The 23,841-nt window shown below is 40.5% G+C and overlaps 1 protein-coding gene across 3 annotated transcripts in view; it reads right to left on the reverse strand.

The window, feature by feature from the left end:
* Positions 1–23,629, reverse strand: part of INTU (inturned planar cell polarity protein) — a 57,698-nt gene extending 34,069 nt beyond the window's left edge. For 2 of the 3 annotated variants that reach the window (XR_012651784.1, XM_075036799.1), the window contains exons 1-3: positions 17,357–17,524; positions 12,194–12,777; positions 663–748 (exon numbers count right to left, since the gene is read on the reverse strand). Coding sequence is in view for 2 of the 3 variants with exons in the window: in XM_075036799.1 (XP_074892900.1) it covers positions 663–748; positions 12,194–12,777; positions 17,357–17,511 (825 nt within the window). In the remaining variant the exon portion in view is untranslated. Of the gene's footprint in view, positions 1–662; positions 749–12,193; positions 12,778–17,356; positions 17,525–23,498 lie in introns of those variants that run through there. The other variant, XM_075036803.1, reaches the window with a different exon arrangement.
* Positions 23,630–23,841: the final 212 nt, after the last annotated feature.

Here is a 23,841-nt window from a genome sequence, read left to right on the forward strand (position 1 = left end):
CTGAGATCAGAGTATTCAAGATAACAACTCTCAAAGTAAGCATACTTGCCATCTTTGCCTGTAACTACAACTATCGCTGGTTAAAAGTTCATGCAGGTCTCAAAGGAGTTACTTCCCTGTATTCAACTAGAAGTAATTAATTTTGACGCAAGTGGTAACATAATAATGAAGTTGTTTTCTGAGCAGGAAAAGTAATAAAACTTGATTTTTCACATAAGTATGTACTGGGTTCTCATCGAGAAACATGAATATTCAGAATTCTGCAAGCATAAAATACCTTGATTCTCACACTGGGAAAAAAAAAAAAAATCAGGTGTTACACTTAGTCTAAACCTAAAAGTATGATGCTACCTCTTGCACAATGTTGCATGTGCTTTCTGACTCTGGCTGATGACAAACAGAATATGTAACAGCTGGACTGTGCCTAACGTCCCTTAATGGGACACTGGCTTCTTGCACCTACCTATTTACACAAAACTTACCAGAATTGAACTCTGAAATTTCTACTCTAAGTTTGACTGAAGTCAACCAATGTGTTCAAAAAGTAAATGAGGAAATTCTAAGGAAAAGACTGCCTAAGTTCTGTTTCCTAAGGAAAAAAAGGCTAGAAACAATATTAATTTTTACAGAGGACATATGGAATAAGTGTTCCACTACCATACCTGCATAGGACCTGGAATGCAAGACAAAACCCTTTCTATGTTTTCAGAATTCACGTCAACATCATTTACAGCAACTAGAGCATCTCCTGGAGATAAAACAGACAAAAGCATGAGAAAGTTAGATGGTATTACACCACAATACAAAGCCAAACAGTGTTTTGTTTTGAAAATTAATATGGCATTCAAACAGTCATAAATGTCTTTTTGTTACATTTAAGTAGACAGTTTCTACATGCAATATTTCTATGTTTAAAAACGTTAGTCTATTACCTCATTGCTCTTAAGGCATTACTGCCTTGCTTGCATCATTTTACAGAAATAACTGTCAAAACCTCTCCCCTCCATCCTGGCTTACATAACTCATGTTACTTGATCAGAAAACCCAACAACTTCACTAATCAAGTTATGCCTAAGAATTACTTTTTTGCCCTCCAAAACCACCACTTGCCAATCCTTCTCCACTGCTACCTCCACTGACATAAACACTACCGTTTCCAAAAGCACTCCAAAGCTCACTCTTCCTGTAGCAGCTTACAAGTTCTAGGCCACCACTTAGACCAAAGTTTTCAATTGTTGGCTGAGCCTAACTATGGGAAAATCCCACCACCCTTGAGTCCCTCTCTTTGAAGCAGTCCTGGCAATTACCGTGCGTAGTAGTAACTCAGCTCAGTTCACTAAACTGGCAGAAAACCATTCACTCTTCCTCATTTCATCCCTATACCTCCTTTGTCTCTCAAGCCACACCACAATTTAGTCCTTTCTCTTCTTTTCCATGCCTTGTCCACTGCTGTGGCTTCTTATTCTGCCCTCTTCATGCTTTTATCTGCCAGTTCTTCCTGCCCAATGACATCTTGTGTTTTCTAAATCTGACTCTCTTCCCATTACTGGAAACAAGGAGGAAAAAACCCCAGGATCCCAAAGAAAAAGTCTTTAACTGGAAATGGAAAAGGTTTGAAAAATTAAAGGCACTAGTTACGAAAGCAACCAGAACCGTATTAGAGCTTACAGACTTAAAATCCACATTAAAGTTTAAAGTGCAAAAATCAAGCTAGGATTTCTATCTGAAGTGAGGGGAAATAATCTAGAGAAGTATCACAGTAATAATTAGTTGATAGCCTCTGCCTCATCCCCCTCAAAAAGATGCATGTTTAAGCATGGAGTAAGAAGGATGAGAGAGACCAGTGGAAAAAAACACCTGTGAAGTTAGAAAACATAAAGCTAAAGTAACATCAAAAGATAAAACTACTTAGACTTGTCAAAAGGAATAGAAATTGAAAAGTAAAAATAGAATTTTTGCTTGGTCATTCACCTACTTGAAAAAAAAGAAAAAAAGCAGCAGCAGTAAGAAAAGGATACATATTAAAGATATTCCAAAGATTTGATTACATAAGCTGGCGATTTAGACCATCAGTCCAACATTTAAGATGAGATTTGAGGTTGAACCTAAGTCAGAAAAACTCTCACTAAAAGGATAGGGTAGTCCTTCATGGTTTCTCTAATATCAACATCCAAAGTTGGAAGCACTTTCCAGTATAAAAGAAACACTGTATCACAGAGGAAGAAACCAATAAATATTACTGGAATAACAAAAGTATAATGGAATTAAATATTATATTTATTCTCAAGAAGGTAACCAGGTAACACAAAACATGAAAGACAAACACAACACCCAGAAGTATTAGGAAAGGCATTTCCTTTGAATGTAGGTGAGTATTAATAGGACCTGACAGGATCCCATCCAGAGTACTCCTTACAATTCTATTCACCTGTGCTCAAGAAAAATGAAATCAAATGAGATCAGATACACAGAAGTAATACTGCAGTGACCATGGGAAATAGAGAACCCGTTTATGTTGGTTCAAGATGAGGTGACTAAAGGCTATGTGTGAAAGTAGCTAGAGTAGAAATCAGAAGGTTCTGTAATCCCTATCTAGGGCAAAATACCTAAGATGAGGCAACATAAATTTATGAAAAGACCTATATGAAGTGACTGCCAGTCACCAGGATATAGGTCTTGATGGTTCATTAGGTACTTTCCAGAGCCAAATAGTCAACTTCAGAGTGACAAAATAGGCCTTATTTTCTACTTGATTTTCTTTGGTGTCACTTTCAGTTGTCTCTGCTTTCTGTCCTATTGGGTGAAAAACTTGATTAGTTTCCAGCTTGTATCTTCTGTCTGTAGAAAGGGAAATAAAGACAAGAAATTAGCTTCTTACTAAAATTGAAAGTGACTTGATTCCAAGGTCATTCTTAAGCCTTACAGGCGTGAACTAAAAATACCAAGAGCTGCTCTGGAAGAGTAAATTGAAAATCAAGCCTAATTTTGCTTGAGCTGCACAAAGACTCACTTAAAAAGTACCTCCACATCCTCTCCAAGATCATTAATATTAGCATTTAAAAGAATGTAACATGTAATATGAAACACTTAATAAACGACTGAAAAAAAGAAAAAAGGCTTCACTGAGGTACTTGATTTTCTTTCAAACTAGGTACTCTTGAGCTTTGTTTTCTAAGGAAATGAGTCTTCTAAAATAGTCCTATGAATAGCTTTGATCGCATTACTAAATTTCAGCCAAAGCTGGAAGAGAAGGTGCAAGTCATGTTACATGCTAGAGTTCTCGTAATGGACTGCTGGACAGAGAAGCCCTCCCCTTTTCCTTCCCTCTCCTGCCCCAGGTAAAGCTGCACCCTGAGCTCATCACCCGCCCTGTTTGTGCTCCAGGCTGCCCAGTTCGTACAAGGGCAGTTCAGAATCAGACACAGCAAACACTGACTTGTCCAAAAAGCTGTTAAGAGGGCAGGGGAGGGAAGGGTATTATAAGAGCAGTATGAGGTATATCCCCATGTGTGGGGAAAGACGTGAAGGGAGGCATTCTGGGACTGGCATAGCAAAGGTACGTGGATATAATGTAAATCCAAAGGCAGCTGGACAGTTCATTATTTCATCTGTTCACAGTTTGTTTTATTATTTGTATCTACATTTACATCTCATCACACTTAGGTGAGCCTTATTGAAAAAGGTGAAATAAACCAGCACGTTCCTCACAACTAGTGCTGCTACACTTGCAGGGTTCAGGGAACTCTATGAATTCCAGAACACACAGGCTAGAAGCTGCAAAAGGACACCTGTCCTTTTCTCCTGCAGCAGGACAGGTGAAAAGCCAGAGGCAGCATTACAGCAGTGTTCAACTACACCTGCAACAGAGAAATCCTCAGCCAGGTAGTGGGAGCACTGCTCATCACTCTTTCAGGCAGTGTAAAGAGAATAGAAAAAGTATACGGATTCGTAGCAAACGTGCACATTAGTGTAACTTTATTTTAAGCCTTCACTTGGCAACAAAAAATGTGCTCAACTGCAGAAATAAAGCACTGAACTGTAAGGTTCAGTATATATTTTGAGGTTTCTAGGGAGAAGACTTGCTCAGCTCAAACTAACAGTGATGATAATGATGTGCATACTAAGGAAAAGTTGAATCTGCGTCTCTGAGGTCTCTCCATTTCCTGAGAATCTAGTAAAGACAACAGAATCTGAAAGTTTAGAAGAATTCTGAAAGTTTATCATTACTTCTATCTTCTACCTTGTTATTAAATACCATCAAATACAACTGGAATTCTTCCTAGGCACTAGGTCGACTGCTCAAAATCAGTGCAAAATACAATTAAGGCCAATGAGAGAAAGAACATTCTCCTTAACTAATCATTAGTAAGGAAATACAGAATCTCCCCAAAATGCAAGCAATATTCCTCTTTAATACACTAGGCAACAACCAACTGCTCACTGTTATTTTACATTAAAGGAAAATTCATTCCTACTCTTTCTTACAGCAAAACCAAGAAAAGGTGAATTTTTATTATACACACAAAATGTTATCATTCCTTGGAATGAATTAAATTGTTTTTTCTATTTCAAATAAGAGTAGCTCTCTCCCTAACCTCTGTGTTTCTTGATACACAGCACAGTGAAGTTTTAGCCCATCAAATCTTCAATGCAACAATAATTCAAAGTCAGGAAAGTTGAAAGTCAAACAGCATTTAAAAGCAGCTCAGTAAGGCCACACCAGAGCTTCAGGACTTGAAAATTAGTAATCAAAAGCAGGGTGTTCAGGCTACTCTAATATAACAAGAAATTATAAACAGAATTACTACGTTCTTTGCTTGAAGAACACTGTATTAAAGATCATCATTCACAAATACAAGAGAAAGCATAAATTTGCTCTTGTACTCATCTGGAGCACTGTTTAAACAAAAGTTGTTTGTATTCCCTTTGTTTTACTAGAGACCTTACAAATTCTGTTGTAAAGCCAAAAGTCATCTAATTCACAAAGCCATTCAAAGCAGCTGCACACATTTTGTGAAGACATACACACCTCAGCACTTAAGGGAGTATTTTTGAACCACATCTCCCACAGCAGACTATATAAAGACACTTTGAAAGGACATGATCCATCAGTATTTACATGTTATATATTCAAAGTGTTTTATTTATTTGATGCCTAATGTACACATGTAAAACTTTCATTGAAGCAGTAAATATTTATTCCATTCAATTTGTAAAAATGTAATCACGTACCATAAATGGAACAGCTTTCCAGAAGACACAGCCAAAGCAATCCTGTAAGGCTGCCTTCATTTTGCCAGAAAATGCCGTATCGCTATTAAAGAACTGCAACTCAATGTACAACTGAGAAAATCTGCATTTATCAGTATGGAGTGTCCAAAATTGGGTGTGGGTGGGTGTGTGTGTGTGTTGCAATTTTTTCCTTCTTTTCTTTTTGCCAAACACAACAGCATTCAGGGAATAGAGACTATGAAGTAACAGAATGAAAGACATCACTGGCACAATAGGAAGTGTGTAAAATTATGAACACAGAATATCTTAAAGCAGAACATGACCACAAGATCTATCCAGTGTGGTAATTAATGCCAGCAAAAGAGTTTATACATGCAAGTGTTCCTTTGTTAGAGTTTCACATCTACACTTTCTCTGAGAATTGTTTCCTACCCTTTAGCAGTGTGAAAAACTTACAGGAAGTGAGACTGACTTAGCTCTTCAGACATTAAGACCATCAGAAATATAGTGCGAATGTATAAAATTTAATCTAATTTCACTTACTTAATGCTTAATCAATTTAGGTTAAATGAAATGAAAGGGTAAATAGTGATTGCCATTGTTTAAGTTGATCTAAATCTATGGTTTGCAGAGTTAAGTCAAATTTTCCCAGACTGAAACACTGCTGAATTTCAGATGTGGAGAGACATTTCACTAGCGGACAGAAAAAAAGTTCTACAAATGGTACTGCAAATACATTTTTCAATCATTCTTGTGCTCTATGAAGTGGGTGAAAAAGCCCCTCTAACTGACTTTTTTAAGTACAGAGATCAAAGTGAACTTTATCCTTTTTGCTGAAGTAGACGTATAAACTTACGTAGACAAGAAGCAGACATTTGCATGAAATCTTCTTTTCAATCCTGATATAAAATAATGTGAAATTTTGCCCCCCCCTTTTTTTGCTTTTCAACAAAACAGCTGTATACAAAAATTTTACTGTATAATACTATATAGAATAGCACGTGGCCTGCTCTTAGTGGCTTGCATTTCCACCAGCAATAAGATCACTATTGTCTGTCATGAAAGTCACCAGCATATATGTTAAAAGATGAAGAACATGAGAACAAAGTCTCGCTCAGTTCCATTTTTAGAGACACAGTGAACAACTGCAATAGAGGAAATAAATTTTCTTCAGGCGGCTCCAGGATATGAGACCTTGAGTCAATAAATTTATCTTTAGAAAAATACATGTCCTTCTCTTTAAGGAATAAAGTAAGCTTTTTTCTTAATTCCATAATAATGAATAATCAAGCTTTTGAGTTCTATCACTTATAAAAAGATTCTCAGTCCACAAAGAAACTATAAGATGTCCATATATGTTCTCCACACAATGCCAAGCAAAACTGAATTTCACTAGAGTGATGGAACAGAGAGAGAAGGCAGGAATTCTTTCCTATTTTCTTTTTTCTGCCTTTCCATCTTCTCATTAGAAAAAACTTCTCACATCCAGCCAGTAGTAGCTAAGAACAGTGTACATTGATCTCAAGACACCTATTTTGCACACAGCTGATGAAATTATTCCTGCTTTTTTAAAGACAAAGTTTAGAAAAGTCTTTGGGACTGCTGGCATCCCTAAAATGTTTATTTCAGAACTGCCTATCACTTTGCCACACAAGGCACAGGACTATTACTTTTGTGAAATATCGATTCCCTAGAGATAAACCTGCAAGCACCATTTCTAAAAGTAGATCTTCTTTGCATTAAGCCAGGGTACTCTGACTGATAAACAAATACGAGTTCCATGCTGTGATGGGAAGTGAACGTTTTTGGCTGAATTAAAATCAGAACCATGTTGTTCACATACGAAAGGACTGAGGACACTTTTTTCATGAAATCCTGATATTTAGTTTCCTCTGTTCTTGGTAATGACTTGGTGGAAGTACTTATAAATGTTCACATACTCCTTTCCAAAAAAGGCAAAGTATGGAACACATTCTACTGAAGAAAGCCAGATCAATTACTTGCTTTATATGTTAGCAGGCTGCTTTTACCCAAACCAATGCTGTTATGCTTCAAGAGGAGATTAAAAGAACATAAACGACATCCCAAACTCCACAGTGACAACATAGCAAAGCTTACACAAGCTCTGTATTTCTATCTTGCATGCCCAACGTCTCTACTTTGGAGAGCTTTTTCGACAAGTACACCATAAATGGTAATTCCTCATGAAAATCTCAAACTCTCACAGTATTTTGGTCCTTTCGAGGACATTTTTCTGACAGGACTCTTAGTTCCATGGTCTGCAAATGACAAAAACAGCATTTACTTTGTCTGAAGATGACTGCAAGTTGCTTAATTTTTGTAAATGGATTACAATTTTAAACCACTAGTCTATGCTATAGAAATCTAACAGATATACTTGACTTTCTAGCAATGATGGCCTCATTTACCAAAACTTCAGAACTCCAACAGCACTATCTGCATTTTTACTATTAAAATTAAAATGAGCTAAGATTACTTAAACATTTCTTTATTTGGGGAAAACAAACAAATAACCCTCCCACATAACATCAACAGAATTACTGGACTATAAATCCATAGAAAACCGTTTGTCGCTAAATGGGGTTGGGATCTGGACCTTTCAACTGAAACTTGCAACAGCAGTCTGCATCTTTTGCATACTTGTGCAAAACAGGGTAATTTTAGCTCATCCTTACTATCATCCAAGATTAACTCCTGTCCCTGGGTAGTTTTCACACTTTTTTGACAACTGTGCCTAGTGATCAGGTGAGAGAATTCATGCAAACTGTTCAGATATTTGGTGATGAGAGCAATAAGAACAGAAGATAATTTCAAAGAGGGTAACAATAGTACGCTCTGCTAGTGAAAAGAGCTTTCCTGTATTTTCAGTGTCATTGGAATTACTTTTCCATTTGTACTACAGCAAAGATGATGATCATCAGCATTTATAAGAAATATCCCCTGCTGTGAACTGGATAGGTTTCAATTTGAAGAGCAGGAAAAAAAATAAAATCAAATTATAATGGCATTTCCTATCACAACCGTCATTTGCCTGGATCTAACAGGGAATATTTAGTGGAGCTTTTTCATCTCTGAAGATATGCTCACATATGAGACTAGAAAATTTTACACAGCAGACGAAGCTTTGCATATTGTTAATAATGAACTCAAGCAAGAAAAAGTTTTGCCAAAAATACAGAAGACACTTAAAAACACATGAGATAAAAGCAACTGTATTTCATCTTAATCAAAATGAAAGTGACAGCAAGAATTTAAAAATCAATGAGGGCTTTTTTGTTTTGAAAACTTAAGATGGATGCTGAACTGCTAAATATTAAAATAAATAAATAAATAAATGAACTGATAAACAACACATGCATAGAGTGGCATCTTTTTACAGAGTTACAAAGCGGCAGGGGTTTTTTAGCTTGCAAAACTGTTGCATTTACTTTCATATGGTCAGCGCCTGCATTCTACTTGGTTAATAAAGTACAGCAACAAGACTTACGACTTCCATATGCAATCTTAAATAAAAAAAATTAGTGTAGTGCACAAATAATAAACAGATGTTTTAAGTGTTCAAAGCTATAAGGGATACACATTTCAGAATAAACTGAACAAGCCACCTAAGGAAAGTGATTATTTAGGGGGGGCAAAACCAGTTATTTCTACTAAGAAATGTTAAAGCAATAACCACTTTGTAACTGTTTATTCAGAGTGAAAAAAATGAAGAGAGTTTAATCTCCCTTACAATTCAACCTTGGTAGCCATGTCAGTGGCTACCATACTTACCACTGAAAAATTAATTAATTTGCCAATGAAAATACAAAGTAATCACTAACTTGGTTATTATTTAACATATTACAAACCCAAGCCTTGGGAAAAATAATCTAGAGCTCAAATTTTAAATAACATGGGAGAGTTAGAACACCATTATCAGGCATTACTGGCAGGATTTTGGTAGTGGGGTGCTGCAGGAGTGACTCACATGGCAGGAGGTCGCGAGCTGCCTTGTGCTGCTCATAGCCAGTTCCAAAGCTAGTGTAAGCAACTCACCGCCTACCAAAACATCACCTAGCCAGGGGAGCCATGGCACCTCTGCCCAAATGTACTGAAAAGCGAGCAGCAGTCACTAGAGGAGGGGCCGTAGCCCACGGAGGGGACCCATCCCTGAAGGGCTGCGGCCTATGGAGAAGTCATGCTGCAGCAGAGGAAAACAAGAAAGAAGCGATGAGTGGCAGAAGGAAAACATCACACACACCCTCTTGTGCCACCCGTTATCTCACCAAAGGAGTTGGGATGCACAGTGTCAATGTGCAGTAAAAACAAGGGTACCCGAGACTGGGAAAGGGGAGAGGAGAGATGTTTGACTGAAGCTGAGCCTGGAGAAGGCAGGGAAGAAGGCATTTTCTTAATTGTTTGGGGTCTTGGTTTGTTTTGTTTTCATCTTCTCAGTACTTTAAACAGTGTTCTGAAGTTTTATGTTAACTGGCAAAAAGTTAAATTCAGTAACAACTCCCTGAGCCAAGACTGTTTGCCTGCAATGCATGTTGCAAACCGGTCACCAGGAAGACCACAGTATGTCATTTTGAAGCATGTATTTTAAAAGGAAAATACACTTAGTATTTGCTTCACAAAAGACTACTACAAAAAATGGTCTGCACCATTGAAGGCTATTAAAATATTAAAAAGCAAAACAAGAAGTTAATATCTATGCATATGCAGGTCAATGAGGATGAACAAAGTTATAACCAAACCAGCTACCAGGCATCATGCTCTACTGATCAGGTATTCCTCATTTGTGATGGCTCAAGAAGCTGCCTCATGGCTCAAGAACTTTTGTGCAAATACTTCAATTTTAGACTGACCACAGAAATATTATTTACTGACCGTTTCCACAATTCACAACAGGATTCCTAAAACTTACTTTTAACAACAAAAACAACCAAAAAAAGCAAAGTTCTACTGTATTTTTCTTGAACTTTCTGTCCAACTTCAGATCCTATTGAACTTCAGTTGCTTCCAAATCAGGCTTTGGGTGTATACCATAGCTATCCCATCCTCTGACATGCAATGCGGAAGCAGTAAACCAGATAGTTTTTTGACTGGAACAAAACTTTTTTTTTTACTGTATATTCTTTATGCATACAGCACTGAAACCTGAGCATCTCATTTATGCAAAGCATCCCTATTTCTAGATACCACATAAAAATTCCAGAGTACTCAGCATTCACTATAGATATATAATTTGAAAGTATTTTTATATGAAAATTATACATTTTATACTGTTGGCACAGAATACAGCTCATTTTCCCAGTTAAGAGCTGAATGACTACAGCATGCTTAAAAGTATTTGTTTCCACTGTGCAAAAACAAGGCAATAGAGGTTGATGATAGGCTAGGACATATTAAACTGCAAGACTCTTTAGATTAATTTACATGTTCTTCTATTTAAAACAAAACCAAACCAGTTTTTGTCCTCACTAGCTCCGGGAAGCATTAAGCACTGCAGATGAAGTACCATCTCCATTTAGAAGGTTAGCTTTATCTCCTGAATCTGGTATTTGCCTACAGTGTTCTGACTTCACACCTGCTCTTACAAACATGCCGTTATATACATATTTGTGTCTCAAAATTAACCTACAGGCTATAAATACCCACACTTACACTAATTAGATTAAACACCATTAAGCAGATCAAGCTGAAACTCACTCCCTCCTCCTCCTCAGTCTGCATCCCCCACTTCTTGACTAATCAGTTCTTTCTGGTAAAATCTGAAAGTTATCCAGTTCTCCCTCTGGAGTATTCTTTAGCATCCCTACCAAAAATATGCACTAGAAAAATCAGCTACTCAAAGCACGATTTGCCTTTTTACACACAAAACATTGGAATTTCAAAAGCACTCGTGCTGACTGTGGGATTTGTGCTACTACAGTATTAAGATTTTCACGATCTTCTAATCAACATCACATCTTTGCACTCTCTCTACAAGGGACCAACTTCAAGGGTAATTAAACAACCTTCTACCCTTTGCAGGTGTAGGCTAGCTGTCTCACATTTACTGTCTCTGAGCCTGGGGTCTTGTGAGTGCTGAGTCCTCTTGATGCTGGAAGCAGGAGTATTTCTGCTCCTTCACTACTGGCCACAGAAGTTCATTCCCCTCCACTATTCACGCTTGGGTGCCTGTCAGACCTTCTGTAACCCAAATTTAACTTAACTATACCAGCAAAAACTAGACAAGCAGTTTTTCTTCTGGGTTAGTTTTCTGCCAGGTTATTTAGTTGCATCAGCTCATGGAAGTGTCTGACAAGAGCCAAACCAACACAAAGGAGAGCTGCTATACTGGCTCAATGCCTTCTAAAACTGCAGTCCCACTATGTATTTGGGGGCCTTCTGATCACAACTGCTGAAGCAGCAGCTGTATACTTGCTAAACAGAGGAATATCCAAACTAGGCTATGCAGAAAGTTTAAAACATAAATTGTATGCAGTATTTTTTCTTCATATACAGTAAAGCTTTTTAACTAAGGGGAATAGTGTGGAAAAAAATGAAAACAAAATACAGTAATTGGCAGACTATAGCTTTTCCCCAGTCCCACTTACCTACTGAACAAATTCTGCATTAAATTAAAGCAGGTGGTGGTGGGGTATTTGTTGCTCCACGTTCAAGCTGCTCATTCCCGGTAAGCCTAAAGGATAGTCATCTCCTTACTGTATTAACACCTTCTAGTTTATGTCACATGTTCTTAAAACCACTAATACAGTAAAAGTGAACAGGTAAGAAAACATCAGATACAATGACATTTATTTAAAATAATCCCTCAAGAACTGACAAAACAGTTGTTTTAAGTAATTGCTTATGTCTCAGGAATATTAAAGACAGCTGCCTCAAAAAAAAAATTTTTTTACGTCATCATTTTAAAGGAAGACTGCAGAAGTTAACTATTCATTCGATTACTTACCAATCAAGATTTGACCTGTTTTCATTGCTGAACTACCTGGCACTAAGCCATGTACTACAAGCTTCTCTTCACTGATTCCTCTGATGACTTTATTCTTCCTGCCTTGTTTTTCCGCTCTTCTGCTCCATGAAGACTGATGGACAATCCCTACTAAGGCCTCCAGCAGCCTGTGCTGCTCATCTTCTTCAGTGCTGTACAGTTTTCTGGGATTTACATAAACATATACATCTTTGTATTTTTGCTGCACAGTGACACCCGTTTTCTGAGCAGACTGGTGTTTCAATATGGAAGTAGGACCAGTGGAGTGCATATTACAGCTTCCACTGCCTTTCTTATCAGAATGCTTTGGTAAAAGATTCTTCTTTTTTAATATTTTGGTCAATTTCTTCAGTTCATACTTTCTTTCTTTTCGTGATCCCTCTTGAATAACTTCAGCTTCATTTTCACGAAACCTGACATGATTCACCGACGGCATTTCTGGACAGCTGTTCTGAAGCAGAGTTTCTTCCTCACTTTCACTCAATTCTAAATAAAATAATTCCCCATTTTTCTGCACACCATCCAACCATTCAGGTTCAAGGTCACTGGGAAAGAAAGAAGAACGATCAGTGACAGCTCTAATAAGGAAGACTGCTATGCAAGTGACATCTGATTACTTCAAGTAGGGAGAGGATAGGGACAGTGCAACAGGGAGGTGGGAGGGAGAAAAAAAAAAAAGTTGCCTCCTGAATTTCAACTGCTTTAAGTTTGCCACAAGGGTAAGAGCTCTTCTCAGACAAATGATGGATATGGCAAGTAAAGACATCCCTCACAAACGTTAAAAGAGTTTCTTCAAATGCCTTACAAGAAAACAGCCATTGCAAAAAGCAATATTCCCTTTTCTGAAAACAAACAAAGAAAACCAACCCCAAACCATTTCTTACATATACAAGTTTTAATTAGTAATTACATTCATGTGTATAATGGGGCTTTCTCTTACAGAAAAAATGCCATCCTATTTGTTCTCTCCCATTATTTCTTCCCTTACACCTTTATAAGAAGACTTGTACTTTGGAAAGACAAGATTAACATTTTTAAATCACCTCAACATCACCAAAAAACTCCAAGATGAAATCTAGGTAACACTTTTTAAGGCAAGTTCAAAATAGCATACTCAAGCTCACAGGCAAAAATACACAAGAAGTAAAGAGGCAGCACTACTATAGAAAAAGTTCTAGCAGCTGGAGTGGATCACTAAGTCACTAGCAAGAAGCTGCTGCAAAGAAAAGGCAAAGCAACTACAGGATGTATTAACAGGAGTACCATCTGCACAACACAAAAAATTTTTTTCCCTAATTTGGCAATGGCGATGTGTCAACCATGTCCAGTTTTGGATAGTACATTTAAAGAAAGATGTAAGAACTGGAACAAGCCCAGAGCACAGAGAGAAATAGTGAGTAGTTTATAAACATGTTTTAAAGGGAAAGAGACTGAAGGAAATCATACTCTTTTGGCTGAGAAAAAAAAACAAACAAAAAAATTATAGCTGAGAGGCAACAGACCAAACAGTCCACCACTCCCCTCCCCAAGATGAACCACAGAGTATTACTACAGAAGGATGAGGATCAATAATGGTCAAAGCAGGAGTACTTAGTGGTTTAATGTACCAAACTATTTAAGCTAAATATTAAGATAGCTTTTTTATCACCAGCCCCTCTCCAAAAACAAACAAAAAAACAAAAAAACCAAACCAAAACAAAAAACCAAAAAACCCTCAGCATTAGCAGGCAATGTAAGGAACATCTGGGATGTTCTGCATGGAACGTTTTCAGGAACAGACAAGACCAGTTCATTCTTCCTGAGTAGATGACAAACAGGTCTCCCGTTCTATGAATCTGAGTCCACACTGATAAAAAACAAATAAGGAAAAACTAGAATGGAGACTTACATCATAATTAATATCATTAGTTGTTTAAAGTTAACATACATTCATACATTTTATACTAGAACTAGCTAATTTTACTGACTCAAGGATGCAAATTCTGTTTAAAACTAGTATTATATAATTCAAATAGAGCATTTATTTGAATACACAGACAAATGATACAGCTTCAAAGTTTAGCTGAACAGAGAACATTGTACAAAGACACTGCACCACAGCACCTTTAAGGGCTCAAAGAGAGGATCTGGCTGGACTAAGAATACAGAAAACGTCAGCATTACTCTCTTCCTGGAACCCCAGTGAGTTAAGGAGGTCTATGGATGTTGCAGACAGGAAGAAACATCATGCATTTCCTCTGTAGTTATTAATTATTTTGCCCAAATTGATAGTTTTAAAAGAAGAGCCACCACCTGTGATAATTTGGCTATTCCTGATGGTCATGGGTAAGTCAGAGTTTGCATCTTCCACCACATCTTACTCAAGATCTTGAGTATCTTACTCAAGCAAAGTATCAGAAAGATAAAAACACCTAAAGGCTGTTATTAGAGCCAGACAATTATCTAACCTAACATCTCTCAAAAGGTGGTAGGTAAGAAATAACAAGACAGAGTTTTTCCTTGGTTTGTTTTTTTTTAAGAAGTACTCCTGCAGTCTGGTGCATGTAAGCAAAATGGGGAAAACCCCAAAATTGATAAAGGAGACATTAGAAATTTACAAAGAAATAACATTTGGGTTAGCAGAAACTCCTGTGATGTGCGATAGCCTTTTTATTTCCTCTTTAAAAGGGACTGTGCTCTTTGGAAAAGCTTTCTTCTTTGGGGTAGATGTCAAAACTTCAACTTGGATACCAGTTCACACACTTATGTTCTCCAGCTTCCTTGCCTGTTTTCATTAGAAGCTACTACATGGACCAAGCGGAAAAAAAAAAGCGGTGGTGGTGGTGGGGTGGGGTTTACACTGGGTCCACTCAAACAGAAGCGCTCCAGAGAGAAGGCTCTTCAAGGAGGGGCACACATGACAAAGTTCCTCTATGCAAATAAGCTGATAAAGACAGAAGACTGAAAAAGTGTCACAAGGGCATGAATTGCTCTCCTTGAAGGCATTTTCATGGAAGTAGTGTAAAGGTACTATTACTTTCTGAACACAGATCCATACAGACCTCTAAAAAAGCAAAGTCTGAAATAAGAAATCTGCACCTAGTATGACAGGTTTTTTTCCTAATTTCACAACTGATTCAAACCAAGATAAAATTAAAAAAAATTATAATCCCATTTCCGTCTCTTCCCTTGTGCCAAAACAGGCAGTTACACAATAACCTGAGCTTCTGTGTAGGCCTGGAAGCTTCAATCGAGGGATCTAAAAATCTGAAAGACCCAAATTCCTCTAAGAACAGTTTCACGGATCCCACACAGGTATTTCTTCTTTGGGATAAACGTCCGAAAAACTGTGCCAGTTGAAATTGTCCATGTATGGAAGAAACATATACTAGAAACGAAGGATCCAAGTTCTGATTCCGAAGCAAGTGACTGTTCTCACCCAAGGACACTCAGAAACAATAAACAGTTAACATCTATGAGCCTTTTTTTAAAGCAATTAAACAACAAACCAAGGGTTAACTATTTTACTGCACCGTATGATTAAATTCCACCCATATGATACTTTGCAGAAGTAAAGATCATCTTTAGTTTTCCCAACCTTTGCCTACACAACAACCAAGTACATCTTCAGACTGAGGCATCAACTTGGTATACACAAAGCTGCCATCTTCTTAATAGCTATGGCTGCCTTGAGGGGTTGGGATCCATCACAACTAGTGAAAGTGACAGAAAATGTTAAACTCTGTTAAAACAGACAACACTATTAAAAAAACCAAACCAAAACCACACTACTTCCACAATGGCATATGTAAGCATTCACTTCGCACATCTGCCTGAAAACAGGCCTTGGACAAAATCACAGGGGTCTGAGAAAGAAGCACTCCTATAACCCTTACTTCTGCCCTCATATGAATGTTCCTTTGCGTGTCTTGGTTTTGCCACATCAGCTGTATTATCAAGCAGCACGGTTTCAACTGTCAGAAGCTTATTCTGGAAGTCAGTAACTGTTAACTCAGAAGACCATTCCCAAGGTTTTTCTTTCTTTAATTTATCAAATATGGCCGATTATAAAACCAGATACAGATAATCTGCCATTATCTTCAAATGCCATTATCTTCAAATAGCTAACAGGCCTATCTTTGTACCTGTTACTTTGCCAAACTGCACTCTGTTTCTCCCTCCCTTTTCACTACAAGTCACATCTTCACCTCCTGTTTCTGTACTCAGAAAGCTGGAGTGTTAACAGGCCCAACAGGAGAAACTATTTGGACCCAAAATTAAAGCTTCACAGTACTGTTGATGCAGTGATACAAAAGACGCATCTCAATTTATCCAACAGTATTACACACTGTGTTCTGTGTTGAAAACTGTGGAACACAGCTTTAGCCTCTGAACACATGTAAAGAACACCAGTAAGTAGGCATTTTAGATGAAAGAATTGGGAAAAAAAACCAAATACACACAAAAGAAAAAAAAGCATGGCTTCAGGCAGAAAAGTGTTACAGTTGAGTTCTGGCATATAAACACAGAAACAAAGTAAGGTAGGTGTGCACCCAACAGCTTTGTTTCTCACCGAGCCAGAAGTATGGGACAACTACAAAACCAAGTATACTTAAACACACATCAAACCTCTCCCACATAAAATCTTCTTTTTCTTCTTCACGTCACTGCATAATGAAAATAACAGGCCGAACAAAATGCCATTGATTAGACCTCGAAATACACATTTGAGCTGTCAAGCAGAGTTGCTTTAATGCAGGGATCTGACAGAGAGTAAGTTTTTATATGAATTAAAAACCAAAACCCTAATAAAAGAAAACGCCAGCGGTTGCGCACACGACTTTAAAACATGTATTGGTATTACAGAGTGGTCTTCTCACCCACCGCTTCCCCAAAACCAGGCCACTAAACCAGGAGGGCTGCACCTCCAGCGCCCAGGTATTTAGTACAGGCACCAGCCCGAGGGGCTGCCCGCTAGCTGAACTAACGCTGCCGCTCCCCACGTTACTTTTAGGGTTTCGTCAGAGAAACGCACTCTTAAAAAACGACCCGCCCGGGGAAAACCCCCGGCCCGGCCCACATCCCCCCGCCCGGCCCCGCGGCAGCGGAGGGCACCGAACGCCGCCGCCCCCGCCCCGCCCTTACTCGGAGCTCGCGGACGGCGAAGTGGCGGAGGAGCCGCTCTCGCTGCCGCCGCCGCCGCCGCCGCCGGTACCCGTACGCTCAACGCCTTCTCCCCTCGACGACTCCATCCCCTCAGCGGCTCCGCGCCCACTCCCGCCATCCCCCCCGGACGCCATGACACCCGCACCCCAGCACGCCGGGGGGGGGGGGGGGGAGAAGGGGCACGTGACCCGCGCCCTGCCCTTCCCATTGGCGGGCCCGGCCCGGCGCCATGGAGACGAGGGGGGAAGCCTGAAGGCGCGTCCTGCCCAGGGCTGCCGCGCGCGGAGCGTTAACGGTCGCGGCGGCGGCACCGCCGCCTGTGAGGCCCGCGCCCACCGAGAGCCCCCGCACCGCCAGCCGGCCCCGGGAGGAACCGGCGACGGGCCTCAGAGCACCAGGCTTTCCTAAGCAGTAATTACGGCACGCACCGCTGCCCGCCTCGGGAGGAGGTAAAGCGTAGTTTTAGCGCGGCTTCTGACAGAAAGGCCAGCTCGCCTGCCTCCTTTGGCTGGTAAGAGTCGTAATAAACAAACGCTTCGAAGTGCCCAACCTCCCCGTTTAGTTCCTCAAAACAAACAGCTGAGTCTCACTAGTCCCTTGAAAGTCTTTCAGTGTGTCAATAGGGAACGCGTAATGGAGAACAGGCTATTTATTTAGTTGATACTAAGGTCTCGGCAACAGTTCCATAAAAGAGACTGTTAATGAAACTCATAGCCCCGGGGTGAGCCTCAAAGCATTGCTTATAATCAAAAACTGATCCGGAGAAAGAAACGTGAGGTAAATAGTAATTTTCATCAAGTCAAATGGTTAGCAGTGGAATACTTCCGTGCTTTATGTTATGCTCTGTTATGATCATTGAAAGAGTCGAGAGAAACTACCATAACTTCTCATTAGGTTAGTCAGCAGAACAGTTAGGTTAGGGAGGAGAGGCAAGGATGTGAGACAGACCCAAACAAGCTCGGTGATTTGGCACCTTAAAGCAGTCAAGGCAGTCTACAAATGCAAAATCATGCACAGTCAAGAGAGAGAGAAAAAAAACTACTCAGTTTTCAGGACTTAAATTATTCACATCCATGAAAAACAAGACCCATGGCAACCCTGCAGACAACTTGCTGTGTAGCTCTGTCAGTAAACACATCAGGACACGCATGGTGAATAAGGAAAGGGATGGAGAATAATTGTTGGAACATTTTTAATGCGTTGGATTTAATCTCTGCTCAGTGGGATATTTGCACAGCTTCAGCAGTGAGGTTTTATAGTCACAGAATTCTGGTATGAAATTCCTGTGCTTGAAACTGTTTTAGGGAAGTGTTCGTTAATAAGTGTGATTTCAAGTGAATTAACAGATAGGAATGTTTTGGACTTGTATGCATGTGATTAAGGCTTCAACTGGAGTAGTTAGAGATACCTATACTAAATTTTGTGGCCATTCTGAAGTGCCTACACAAGACCTGATTTTACAGATAAATCACTGTTGTGTGGATTTTAAGACAACAAACCTCTCCAAAGGAGGAGACAAAAACATTCCCTACTTAAAGAAAAAAAAAAAGTTTGTTCTAATATGGTTTCATTCAGTTCAGGACAGGATATGGTAGATAATTTAAGGGGGGTTTTTCCTATCTGAGCTGGCAACAACCACTTCACGCAAAGTATATAATCCCTGCATGTTAGGCAATACTTTTAAAAAAAACAAAGCAAAACAAAAATTCAGATCTTTAGTTGTTTCCAATTGTCAGAATGCAAGATATGCACCAACTTTCATTCTTTCTTTCACTTCCAGAAGAACAGGTGGAAAAAATATTTTAAAAGTACCCCACTTCCCAAACAATTTACTTTGTGAAAACAAAATAGTCTGCATAAACAGCATTTCCCAAAGAGTGTAACAAGTTACAATTTTCTAAGAGGAATACAGCAGGAGTTAGAATTTTAACAAAGGTAGATGAGATACACTGTCCTGCCCTCCCTAATTCTGCTTGTATTTGCAAGCATTTTTAATACACTGAACAACACACTGCAGTGTTTCTGTAGAGAAGTGATAGTCTATGCCAGATGGTCCTGTGTTAGTTATGTCAAATTTCACTGAGTTCAAGAGTTGGTTAATTGTTTCCAGTTGTTTGCTCAATAAGTGAGAAATACAGGCTCTCTAAAAAGGAGGCAGCAGTCTTACACTACTTGCTATTTTATAGGGATAACCATATCATGAAGGAAAGGATGATGGAAGATTTTGGTCCACCGAGAGAGGTAGTTGGGAGTCACCTAAGTATTTTTCTGAAATGAATGTGGAAATTTTGCTGCTGTGGGAACAATTAAAGATCGCAAGACATAATATATCTCACACAGCAGGATTTTATTTTAGTGAAGACACAGATTTTCCCACACAATCCCTCTCGAGAGGAAAGCCTCTTATTTCTTGTGCGTAAATATTAGGAAAAGACTTGAAATAATTTGTCTTCTGGCAGATCCTTTACACTTAGTCCAAGTAGTTGGGCTGATGCTTCTCACTAAGGAACCCATAAGCTTTCTATGCTAGGTTGCTGTTATTAACAAGCAGATGGCAAAAATTTGCCACAGGGCATTATTGGCATCAATACTACTGTTCACCCTTACTGGACAACTGGTTAATGAGCATTTAAAAGTGGATAATTAAAAAGCACTCTCTTTTGCCTTAAGGTTGTTCTGGTTAGCTGTTCCTGCAAGGAACTAAATCCATGTGTGGAAATTCATTTCAGAACAAGAGTTCCTTGTTATGTTTTTGGCTTAACCTGCTTCAAAAGCTATTGTACTTTAAAAATAACAGTCTACCTTGATCCACATTTATATTCAGGAGTAGATCATAGTTAAAAGACGCCAGTATATAGGACACACCAAAGATACATAGCAGTCCTTTCTGAGGAACATAACTAGGGCGTAACTCTATTTTTTGGTACTGTTGCATGGATACTTACAAACTCCTACTTCAACCACTGTCCAATTTAAACTAACATTTTTTCCACTGTTACATACTGACCAATGATTTTTTCAACCTGATGATGAAGAAACAAGGCTGGAGTTACAGTCTTTCCTAGCAGCTAGACGGAAGAGCACAGGGAAATTCAGGACTAGCATTTATGACTGCTCTAACTTGTTGTGTTTGGGTTTGTATAGTCAGGCCTGATCTTAGCAATTTTACCAGGACCTGTGATTCACTGATGATATACCAGATAGATTTCACTGGTTCACATTCAGCAGGCATGTTGGGCCTGAGTTGTGGATGTAGTTGAGCTCTTCTCAACACAGGGCTGAAAACTGGGACGATGTTACACCCCTGGTATACTGGGGTGAACTAACGCTCCCTCTGCTATGAGGGAATGCTACCTGATACTTAGGACTACCCAGTTTATGCCCATGAGGTGCCAGGGCACTATCCAGTGATTGTATCAGATCCCTGATATTTCAGCACTCTCCCTTTCTTCTTCAGGGTCATTTCCCCTGCTAAATGCCAGCGTGGGCAAAGAAGAGCACAGACTGCAGCACTGCCTCTCTGCTATCTGAACAGTGCTTCAAACTGGGAGAATTCTCTAATGACTGGATCTCCCAGCTTTCTGGCTCTTTTGTTGGGTGTACACAGTATGAACAGCCTATAGAAATACTGCAAGATAAATCTCACTGGATGTACCTGTGCTATAGTTGAATCTGTCTTTCTTACACAGACTATGTGTATCAACACCATTTTAAGTGTTCCTTTGCTTTGCCCCTCCCCTTCCATACTTCAAATTACAGCTCTTAATTATTGTTAAAGAAATAAGAAGGCCTAAGTGACTTCTTCTTATTTCATTTTTTCCTTCTTCCTGGTTTTCAAATCAGATAATATTTCCAGGAAGGCTCTATCAACAACTGGACAGACATAACATGATATATTACAGGTATAACATGACACATTACAAGCAGATAAAACTAAGAGGAAAATATTTTCATCGGTTTAACAGTTCTGTTTCTTACTGCTAACACCTGCTTTACTCAAACATCTGAAAAAAAACTAATAGAAAATCTGGATTGCTAAAGAGTGACATTACAGGCTTTTCAACTATTGATTCCTATTGATTTTTTTAGTCCTCCAGTGCACAGCATCAGCAAAAATGGGACAGAAGTAAGTTCCTCTGTTTTAAAGATTAATGACAATACAGCTTTCCCCTACCCCACCAAAGTCTTTCTTAAGAGAGAAAAGGCACATTTCACAGGCATTCCTTAATAAATAAGATTTTGTGATTACAAGGTTTACATAAAACTACACGAGTAAGACTGCGATTACAAAATCTGTTCACAGCTTTTCTGACATTATTGCATAGAGACCATCCATAGCAAAGTGGCATGAATTGAATGGTGACACTGGACTGTATACATATAAAGATACTAAACGGAGAATGAAGGCTACCTTTATGACCAAAGGAACAAAAATTTTATGAGAAAACACTCCAGTGCTCAAGAAATAGACTGTTCTGACTTTTTAAGCTTTCTATATCAACTTCCCTCTACGCAACTGGATGACAGAAAGTATTTTAGAAGAAGAACATAAAAACAACAGAAGACAGCCATGAAGAATTCAGGAAGACTAGTTCAACCCATTTCATTCTTTTGGAAAACAGTCTTACAGAGTTCCCTCTAGCATGAAAAGCAGCTGTAATTTCAAATAAGATTTTTCCTACTGTTTTTACTTCACTTTAAATCTACAGGCTTTTTTAGGATCACCTGCTATGCATAGCAGGCATGTCGAGTATGAAAGAAAACCATTATTTGCAGTCAGTCAACATGCAAATGTTTCAAGTATGAATAGCACCTTCTTACACTGAAAGTATACTAATATAAGCAATACCATGGGGCAGCATGCTTTTAATCCAACTTTAAAATGGAACATTTTCTGTTAAGTCACTGACAAATGCATGCGCAGGGTTTCAGATACCAGAGGGTCCCCTGGTAGCATATGGGCATGCTTATTTCTTATAAAGAAGCTTCAGAGTGCAATGCAGGAACAGGCTGATTCTGGCATGCCCTCCTTGCTGCATTCAATGTTTTCGTCCTCAGTGTTCACAGGAATGGATTTTAATCAACTATTCAGTTTGATGCTTTGAGCTGGAAAGAAGCTGAGTTAATAATTAGTTGTTAGTTTCCATAGCAAGAGCTGCTTGGAGTTGGCACTGAGAGCGTACCTTTTCTTTGCAGTAGGAAATAAATCAACCTAGCCGAGAAAACGCGTTAGGAAATGGGCAATTTAGAGAACAACTGGAGATTAGCTTCTCTTGGATACTGCTGAATGGGATGGTGTTTCCCCTGTAAAGTTTAAGGGGCTCTCAGCCAGCGCAAAGAAAATGGCACTGAGGGTGGCTTTGAAAGTCCTGCGTTGGCCTATTGGGTAAGATCCTATTGTCGAGATGTCTTTGGGGGGGGGGGATGCTGTGGAGAATTGCACGTTAGGGATGGTGAAGGCAGGGGAAAAAGCAGCAGCTTCTCACGCAGCGTGCCTCCGGCACATCCACCGAAGCAGTGCCCGTCTTGAGTTTGTGTGCGAGTTAAGATTCCCCCCGCCTTAAAGAAGGGTTCAAAACGCTTATGGAATTGATGCAAGAGAGTTTCCCTCTGCCCCCCCCGTCTCCTTACACGTGTAAGGAACGCAGGCGTAGCCCCTGGGCTACCATGCCGTCCTGCACGGCGCTCTTCAAAGGTGCAAGAGGGGAGCTCCCCTCACCTGCAGGTCCCCCGCTTCTCAGGGAAGACGGGAAGCCCGAGGGCGAGCGGCTGCCCCGCGGGCAGCCGCCCCTTGCCCTTCCCGCGACCACCGGGGCAGCCCCGGCTCCCGCCGCCCGGGGCGGCGGGCACGGCACGGCATGGCACGCCGCCTCCCCTGCCCGCGCCCCACCGGCGCCCGGGGAGGGTGAGGGAGGGGAGGCAGGGACAACGGCCCCTCTCCCTTCCTGCCTCCACAACAAAGGGCTGCCGCGGGGGGACCTCCCCGGAGAGCCGGAGGGCTCGCCGCTGCCCCGCGGGCCGCGCTGCCGTCCCCCCGCCCGGGGAGCTGCCGGCCGGCGGGTCCCGGCCGAGCTGCGGCGACCTCCTCCGGCGCAGCCGCCTCCCCGTCCCCGGCACTGACCTGTGCAGCAGGACGCTCTGCACCGAGTCCAGGTCCTCCAGGTTCCTGGTGACGGGCCGCGGGATGCTGTACCTGCTCGCCCCGAACATCGCGGGCGCCCGCGGCCCCTTCATCGCCTGCCCCGCGGCACCGGGGACTGCGGGCGGCCGCGGGGCAGGTGGGAGCCCTTCAACCCGCCCGCCTCCGCCGCGCCGCCCGCGCGGTCCTAGAGCCCGCCGGCGCCGCGCCGCGGGGCACGGGGGAAACGCGTCGCAGGCGGCCGAGAGCGGCGGCGTGCGCCGGGGAGAAAGCCGCGCCGGTCCCGAAGAGATAGATGGTGGTCTGCCGCCGCCTGGCCCCGCCG

Source organism: Buteo buteo, chromosome 1 (assembly GCF_964188355.1).
Source record: "Buteo buteo chromosome 1, bButBut1.hap1.1, whole genome shotgun sequence".
Taxonomy (NCBI): domain Eukaryota; kingdom Metazoa; phylum Chordata; class Aves; order Accipitriformes; family Accipitridae; genus Buteo; species Buteo buteo.